The 9,347-nt window shown below is 37.7% G+C and overlaps 1 protein-coding gene across 4 annotated transcripts in view; it reads right to left on the bottom strand.

Annotated features, from left to right (window-relative positions):
• Positions 1–2,365: 2,365 nt before the first annotated feature.
• GLCCI1 (glucocorticoid induced 1) overlaps positions 2,366–9,347 on the bottom strand; it is a 150,045-nt gene continuing 143,063 nt past the window's right edge. For 2 of the 4 annotated variants that reach the window (XM_010345675.3, XM_039472676.2), the window contains exons 7-8: positions 6,450–6,570; positions 2,366–5,257 (exon numbers count right to left, since the gene is read on the bottom strand). In XM_010345675.3, the coding sequence (XP_010343977.2) occupies positions 4,912–5,257; positions 6,450–6,570 (467 nt within the window). In that variant the 3' untranslated portion in view covers positions 2,366–4,911. The remainder of the gene's footprint in view (positions 5,258–6,449; positions 6,571–9,347) is intronic. The other 2 variants (XM_039472677.2, XM_039472678.2) reach the window with 1 other exon arrangement.

Below are 9,347 nucleotides of genomic sequence, written 5' to 3'. Positions count from 1 at the left end.
AGGTGTTTCATGAGGTGATAGTCATCTCAAGGTCTGCCTGGAGCTGAAGGATCTGCTTCCATGTGGTTTTTGGCAAGAGGTCAGGGGCCTCCCTGACCTCACTGTAAGGCCCCTCCATAAACTTTCTCAGTATCCTCCTAATATGGCTTTCCACAAAGTAAGTGATCCAACAGAGTAAGCACCAAGACAAAGCCAGTCTTTTTATAACCTGTTCTTAGAAGTGACTTCCCATCATTTCTGCCGTATTCTGTTCTAAAGAAGCAAGTCTAACCCACACTTCAGGAGAGGAAAAATAAGTTCTACCTCTTGAAGGGGAGGAGTATAAAATAATTCATGAACAAATTTTTAAAACAACTGCTATGTATGATCCATGTTACCTAAACCTGGTCTCTAGTCTGCTCTTTGGTATACGGCAGAGGTCAGCAAAGAACCAGAGAGTAAATATTTTAGGCATTGTGGATTAGACTCTCTATTCCAACTATTTAACAATGCCATTATACTGCAAAATAGCTATAGGCAATCCATCAGTAAATGAGTGTGGCTTTGTTAAAGGAACACTTTATATTCACAAACAGGCTGCAGACTGGATTTGGCCCAGGAGCCAGTAGTATGGCCCTGGATAGCTATAGAGGTTACTGGAAGTCTAGCATATGCAGTCACTGATTCCTTGCTATCATCATCTTCACAGAAATTCATCTAAGATGTTATGGTTCTCTGATCTGCCACCATCATGTCTCTGCACCTCAAAATTTAGTGGTAAGATAACAGGAAGACAGAAAAGCAAATCTGAGAGATTTAGGTGGAGAAAACCTCAGCACATAGGCAAAAAGAATGTAAGGAGAGCTGGCTTGGTGTAACGGGTAACAGTGTCTTTATTCCGTTGAATCACTAAGATTGAGATAAGGCAAGAAGTCTGAGAGGAAATTTCTCTAAACAATTGGAACTGTGGGTCTAGACTACGGCAGTGGGATTCTGAATCAGGGGGTGAATTAGGGGATCAGTCTTCATAAGGCTCTTACAGCTCCAAAAGAACCATGAGTTCACCAAAAGAGTGAATGTACAGGAGGAAATTAAGACTTGTGTGTATCAGAGAGGGGGTAGATGGTAGAAGCTTCCCAGAGGGAGATGGAGAATGTATGTGGGACATTAACACTTCAGAGCTAGATGCCACCTTACACTGTGGGATAGGGGAAGAGGGATGGGGATAACCCCTCAGTTTGCAATATTCACAAACTTCAAGCGATTATTTTTAGTTAGCATAGGGTTACAACATGTAAGTTCTTAGGCCTAATCTCCTCCTCCTTGTTCCTGAGGTTTGACTTTAAAAATACTGTATTACATTGTTTCTCAGGGCTGTTATGTTACTTATTATATGATCAAATCAATGGGGCTAGGAATTCTACTTTCCTTCACATGAATTCATTTGCAATGGAAATTTAAAATCGTATAAGGTAGATAATTTCCTGCCTAAATAAAATATTATTCTCAAATACATAGCTGACCCATCCCACCAACAGGCGTCCCCAAACTACGGCCCGCGGGCCACATGCGGCCCCCTGAGACCATTTCTCCAGCCCCCCGCCGCACTTCAGGAAGTGACACCTCTTTCACTGGTAGTCAGTGAGAGGAGCACAGTATGTGGTGGTCCTCCAACGGTCTGAGGGACAGTGAACTGGCCCCCTGTGTAAAAAGTTTGGGGACGCCTGATTTAAAAGTTATGTTTCACTTTTCCCAGCCAAAACCACAGCTACTGGTCACTTTTAAGTTCGATTTAAAGACAAAATCTTACCTCTTTGATGAGACATGCTTTGGAAGTGAACAACACTCTGCTGATAAACAATTCCTAACAGTGGTTTGTTTGCTTTCACGCTACCATACGGCCTACCAGACCCGATCTGTGTCTGGGTAACTGGGCACTCCCCTTTGTTTTGTAAAGCTTTTCTCCCTCTTGTTCTGAATCTAAACAAAAAAGTAAAAGCTTGTATTGCTGAAGCTTTGTTTGCAAGAAATGTGCAACTTTCTTTGAAATGATTTCATTGAATTTAAACTTATTCCTATAAATTCTGAGGTATAAAGTGACATGGGAACAATGTTTTCCCTATTTAATGTGATCATACCTGAGAACAATACAAAGACTTGGAACTTAAGACTTCTAGATTCTTGCCTTGTGATGGAGTGTGTGTAAGTTAAATGTCAAGAGGAAGCCAAGTTGTAGAAATCTGATCCAGTTAAGACACCCCGCAGCTCCAGAGATGCAGGTCAGGAACTCAGTGAGTACCAAAAACTGCCATTACCCTGAGCTGAATTTATCTCCGTCGGGTAAGGAACCAACAACCCCAGTCTTTCCAAAAATATATGTGAACTATTCCAGTTTTACTAATAACTTTATTTAAATAAGACACAGGAACTTCTATACTGAAAAAATACAAAACAAAAGCCACACATTTCCTTGTGTAAAGCCATATTGTATGGTAACTCAAATACTGTTCAGCGCAGTGGCTAGAATTAAACAGTACAATTATATACAAAATTTAAGCAATTTCTGACAAATTTCTACAGCTGGATGTAGGATACATTTGAGCTCAACAACTTCTGGGAAATATACATGGCAAAGCATAAGCTTTAACACATTTGGTTCAAAACTTTATGCTAAGAACAAATGTACAACACAATTAATATTTAGTATCTCATGAGAAAATAAAAGCACATGTCACTATAAATATCGTACATCAGATTTAATCACCAAAAAAAGCATATTCAGTCCATTTTTCTGAAATTGATATTGATACTATTGCATTTTATTTGGACAAAAGCAGAGCATAAGATCAACATATTATGTAATGCTAAACCAGATATCAGAAGTTAAATGGAGCTCATATTTATCTTACGGAACTAGTAATTTTCTCCCTTTAACCATAATCTACAAAATATAATATTTTCATGAAGGCCTGAGATTATTAGGGTTAAAGGTATCTGCTGCTGAAAAGATTGTTTTAAAAGGTTCCCCTGTGAAAATGGCAAAAGTAAACTGAGTCCTTTTTTCCATGACAGTCTCCTACTATATAACGCTGACTAATTTAAAGGAGCCAGAATGCACCTTCAGGAGAAAATATTACGGCAAACTTTGGTGGAAAGAAGAGAATTGGGATTATGACAAAATAATACACATACACACACACACACACACACACAAACATATACATATATATATCATTTCTTTAAAAAAAAAACAATGGTGTTGCTTTCTTCTCTATCACCTCATCCTTCTTCAACCTTCTTAGAAAATGAACAAAACAGAGAAAAACCCAGGAATGAATGAAGGGAACTGAAACGTTCCTTTAACTGTAGGCACCTTGTTCCCCTAATTCTTAAGAAAATTGTGCCGTACACCTTAGGTGCAGATGAAACAACTCTAGGTTTTACTGAACTGAAAGCAGTGGAATACAAATACAAAATCTTCACTTTGCTTTCGGATACTCTCTTTGTACTGAAGAAAACAATGAAAGTTAGGCTCTCCTGCTGACCGGTCAGGAATACCTAGGGCTCTCTTCACACTTGGTGAAGAACTTATGTCAAAAGTCTGCAAGTTCAAGGATATTTTCTTGAGTTTATGCTCTACTTCACACATCGCAAATTTCAAAACTATTCATGATTGTGTATTATGAGAGGCTTAAATGAGATAGCTTCAAACTAGTGCTCTTAAGTTACCAAAAAACCTGCTTGTTTATGTTGCAATTCTGAGACCTAACTATTCTATGCAAATGCAGGTCATGCACCTAAACTGGAAAACAATAACCAAAAGTATGTCAGTTTTTTTCACCTGCAAAATAAAGAATTTCCAAGAGAGAAACTAAACATAAATATGTCTTTAGATTAAATGGTTAACAGTTATGACCTTGATGGCCAACATAAAAAAGTTTCAACCATCCCTTCAAACCCTTCACTTGCTTTGAAATTAAATCTAGACATTCTTGTCTTTAAACTTCATCACACACAATGTGGAATGTTTAGGTACAGTCTAGTACTGAACACTTTATTTGCAATGTTGTTACAGTCCTTTACTGAGCAACACCTGAACTTTTAAAAAAGCCACATGTACACATGTTGAAACAGTGAATGCAACAGTTGTTTTACTTGTAACCACATGACAAAGTGATGTCAAACACCACAGATTTGCTGGTTCTCCTCATGTTCACCCATGTCCAGGATTATCATTCTCCTAGGATTGAATGCACTTCTTATTCTAAGAATGTGGAATGTAATGAGGAAAGGGAAATGCATAAAATAAGGAAAGGCAAAAGAGTGATGTTCCCTCTTTAGCTTTTTAGCTGTGAAATATTTAATATCCCAATATGATATACATTCCAAGTTACCTGAGTTTAGACTTCAACTGAAGTACCTGAAGCTAGGCCATAGGGTGGGCACTGTGCAACTGTTGTGGCCATTTTTTTTTTTTTTTTTTTTTTGCATTGTATGTATTACAGAAGTTAGAAACAAACACCTGGGTCAATTGTAAACATAATCCTGAAGTACAGTATTTTCCATAGGACAAAACACAGCAAGACATTTTCTATTTAGACAGGCAACTTCTTGATATAGAGCTTATTTATACTGAAGAATCTGGAACAAAACACAGGACAAAGTACTAATCTCTCAAACATACTATGAAATGCATAGTCTCCACTTAAAATGCTGAATGACACATGTTTTGCAAGCATTACTGCTTTCCACGAAAACTGCTGAATAGGAGTTCCATCCCTGCCAAGATCAGTGTTAAGAGATATTTTATGATGCTGATAAGTATTGGTGGTGGTGGTGGTGTTCAGAAAGTTTGTCACTCCATGCAGATAGATGTCTGAAATCTTGTTTCTAATCCATGGAAGGTAGGGGTGGAGGCCAGCTCCCCCATTTTTAGATGATCACATAGTTCTGGGCAGAGATGTGGTCCTCACCCTGCAGTTCCTGCAGGAGCTGCTGCTGCTGGGATGGCTGCTGGGCAGAGGCCTCCGTGGAGGCCGCTGTGCTGGTGTCATCAGAAAGAGACGTAAAGGAAACCCGGGATGAGAGCTGCTCAACGGTCAGAGTTGCCAATGCTGAGCTCTGGCCAGAGTTAGGAGAGTTCTTGAGCATAAGGTCGGAAGCTGGTAAGAGAGGGCCTAGAAGTTTTACAGGACAGAAAGCTGATCCGGTTGGGATGAAATTAACCTTGTTTTTGTCAGGACATGAAAAGAGAGGGGCCGAGATAGGCTGACGAGACCTAAAACCATAAAACAAAATTAGATTTATAATCGCTAACACAGAAAAAGTTAACCATTTTCTGAATTAACTGGAGTTCTCTAAAACAGCTAAAATGTGAATGGCAGGGGATGGGTTAAGTGTATACAGAGGGGTAAACATCTTCCATAGCACAAGTCAGCTGGCAGACTATTCAAGCACACAGCACTGAAGTGGTATCTGAGACAAAAAGATTTTCAAAAGAACCAGAAAGACAAATATTTACAGATCATTAGTTAGTTTTTAATCATTTAGAAAGGTGGAGAAGTCTGCTACATTATAAATGAAGATTACACAAAGTTAGAATGACCTTTTCTGTTAAGAAAAAGTATACTGGAGGTGGGGGGGGGGGCATTGGTCCATCATGTATTTAGTTTTAAATACTTCCTGCTTTTTTTCTCTCTAGATATACTCCCATTAGCACAGATGGGGATGGAGTGGGAAGGGGAGAGTTTCAGTGGTCTCTCAAAAAGCCAGTCAGTTCAACAGAGCTTGGGTCCACAAGCCCTTCCTCTCCTCCTATTCCCAGGAGCTAGGCCATCAGCTACTGCACGATGGATCCTTCTAGGTTACAAGAGTACAGCACCCTCCACTAGGCACCTGCACTGGAACAAAGGCATGAGTGCATCCAAGAACCACATAGTCTTCTTTTGAGCTACTCTGCACAGCGTTTGCAGCATGAACCTCTTTTTCTAGTTTCACTTCTAACTTACACATATTAAAATTTCATTAAGAAAACAAACCTCTTGTAAACAGAAAGTCTGAATATAAGCAAGCTTGATGTGGCTATAGGGAAGGAGGCTAATCTTCTGGCTTGTAGGGTACACTGTCTTTAAGCTAGTCACCCATGGATACTGACTTTGCTCCTAACATCTCTTTGTTAGTCATCTAAATTAAGAGTTCTTGAAATGACAATTCTTAATAATTAAAAATAGATCTTTCAGGTAGTAAGTTTCCTAGTTTCTTTGTATTGGCTTACACATTTCGAGCATACAGACTCCAATTCTCCTTCAATAAGATCTTTCTTGCCTATTCAATTCTCTTTACATTATTTGTTGTTGAAACACATTATCAGCTGGATAGAGTAGTTGATTCACATGTAATCAACTGGTCTCAGTAAAAAAGCTTTACAGCTTTGCAGACAGATCCCAGCTGACAGAAAAGACATTACTTACGCCATTTCCTCAAAGACCTTCACTCGCTCACATCCCTCTGGGGGCTCCCGTTTGAACATGTAGCTGTTGTTTGGTTTGGGAGATGAAGCATACTTGGGTAACGGTGAGCTACTCCCACTGTCTGTAAATTTAAAGCAGTTATATTAACTAGTGATTGAAAGCTCTATTAAATTAAATTTGATTTCCAAACAGCCTTTTGCACAATTTATCCACTACTGCCCCTATGCTTTGACCACAGTCTCCTTTATTGCAAAGCTATTTCTTACACCTTGTATAGTACATTCTTCTAAATAAAAACTTCAGTGCAACAGTAATCTGCCATACCAAAGAACACAAAAAGGAGATTTTGGTTCAGAAAACTGCATTTTGAATAAAACAGAGCTGCCATCCTGAAAACAAATGTTATTTATTATGTATTTCAAGAATGCAAATGATGGGCCAATGTGCTTAAGTCATACAGAAGAATAAAACAGATTACAATGATACAGGGTTCTCTAGATGCCTTCTCACTGTAAAACTGATTTAATGAAAATAAAGAATATTCATTACAAAAGTTCTTAGCAGAAATGTTATTTTTGCTAAATATTATGAATAACACATTTGTGGGGGGAAAAAACAAGTTTATAAAATGTCTATCTGCCCAGCATAAAAAACATAATTTGCTCAGAATTTTACCTTTAAAATGTTTATAATAAAAGGGCTTTTTCAGCAGAGTTTGTATTTTTTGCTATTACAAGACATGAGACATCTCCAAACATCTCTACCTAACATGTTTTCCTCATATTTTTGGCCAAAAAGAAAATGGTCTATTCATGAAAAGCCATAAAACCTATATGCAATTTCTCCCTTTCCTACCTGGCAAGAGATGTTGGAAATTCAAATCCACTAAAATGTGTCATTATCTCTGTGAGATGCCAAGTTGTAAAGTCAGTAACATGTTTGTATACAATAGTCCTATTTAAACAAATTCTGATTTAATACAAACCAATCCCCCACTGCTAAAATACTAAGCACATAATCTACTGAAATGTATTATTTTCTTCTGTTTGAAAGACTGCATTAGTATCATAATTATATTTATCACAATTCTGGTAAGTTGCTTTAGTTTAGAATACAAAGCACAGTCCAATACTCAGAAATTGAGTAATAAGAATGTTTTATCATCATTAATAAAGTTATAATACATGCTTAGGAAGAAGACCCTTGATGTACACTAATGCTTGTTAGTCTTATGAATGCAGATCTATGCTTATATTTGAACATGGCTGTATCTCTGGCCGGGAAACCACTGTCTGGAAAATAAAAAGGTTACATTATTGGGAAAGCTAGAAAACCACGCAGTTTCTCCATCATTATTAATGCATGTCCCTACAGAGCAGGCACCAAATAGCCTCCTGGAAAACATTAAGTCTTAGAATGAAGTTTGGTTTCTTCCTATACCATTCAGGTTTGAGGATTTTCTTAAGTTTAATTCTTATCTTGTATCTTGCATAAACAAATGGGAGGAAGGAGGAGAAATAGGATTGTATCTCTTAGTTTGATAAAAAGCATAATTAGCCTGATTGGAGGTCTGAATTTGCTGCTCTATTTGAGCTAGACTACTAGACTAGATAAGACTGGTTCATGATAAAAACAAACAAAGAAACCACCTGATGAGAATAAGGCCTCAAATTTGGTATAATACAAAAAATACAGCTTGACCTTACCTTACTATGCATGCAAACAGCAACAAGCCAGGCAAAGGAAATATGAGATCAGGAGTACAAGTAAGTATAAAGAATGGAAACCCCATTCGTCATGATGTGCTTATTTTACACTACATACTAACAAAACATCTCATGTACCCCATAATATATACACCTGTGTATCCACAGAAATTTAACACATACAAGTAGATATGGCATAAGATGACTTCATGGAGATTACTGCTGAGCATAACTTAGCCTACATGGCACAAGCAGCATCAGCCTCAAACCACGGGCTTGATGCCTTCAGTAGTCATGTCAGTAGTTAAGGATCCGCCCTACTATCACGTAAGAAAAGTCATCTTGGCCACAGTTATTGTCTTCTGTGTTATTTTTCTTACAACATCAGGCCTACCACATTATTTCTCTCACTATTTTATTGATGTTTTCAAAGGCTAGATGTGAGCTAGCTAATTTAGCTGCAAAACTGATTATCTTCCTATTAACAATTTAGAATGAAGTAATTTTTCTTTAAAATATTTCTAATTTCAGACACTATAAGTGTATTTTATCACAGAATTTTACCCTTTTAAACAGAATTTTACCCCTTCTGCTTTTTTGGGGGGTGTCACTAATGTTAAGTAAACACATATACTGCTATTCCAGACAGACAGTTTTCAGTCTTTTCTGCCTTTTCAATAAAAATTATTTGTTTTTTTGTTGTTGTTGAATATATGTTTATATTTAATGTTAGGTGGTCTGGAAAGGAAAAGCTTAAAAGAAAAAAATTTTGAGACTACTAACAAATATTTGCTAAATCTGGAGTTTTTCTTCAGGTAAATATACAATCGGAGAGACTATAAAGAGGGGCCAGGGAATCGGAGACACCTAGTTTGTGGTTTTAGCTCTTATTGTATAGTTCTATGTCACCTGGAATACAATCACATTTCTGGATTTCTATATAATTAAATGAACTTCCACTCATGAACTCTAAAATTCTGTGATTTTTCTTTAATAGTTCTAACATACAAAGAAGGTGTATTTTGCAGCCGGGCGTGGTGGCTTACGCCTGTAATCCCAGTACTTTGGGAGGCTGAGGAGAGCGGATCACGAGGTCAGGAGTTTGATGCCAGCCTGGCCAATATGGTGAAACCCAGTCTTTACTAAAAATAAAAAAAATTAGCCAGGCATGGTGGCATGTGCCTGTAATCCC

Source organism: Saimiri boliviensis, chromosome 10 (genome assembly GCF_048565385.1).
Source record: "Saimiri boliviensis isolate mSaiBol1 chromosome 10, mSaiBol1.pri, whole genome shotgun sequence".
NCBI lineage: Eukaryota > Metazoa > Chordata > Mammalia > Primates > Cebidae > Saimiri > Saimiri boliviensis.
Note: the sequence above shows the minus strand (reverse complement) of the source record. Positions and strands in the feature narration are given on the sequence as shown.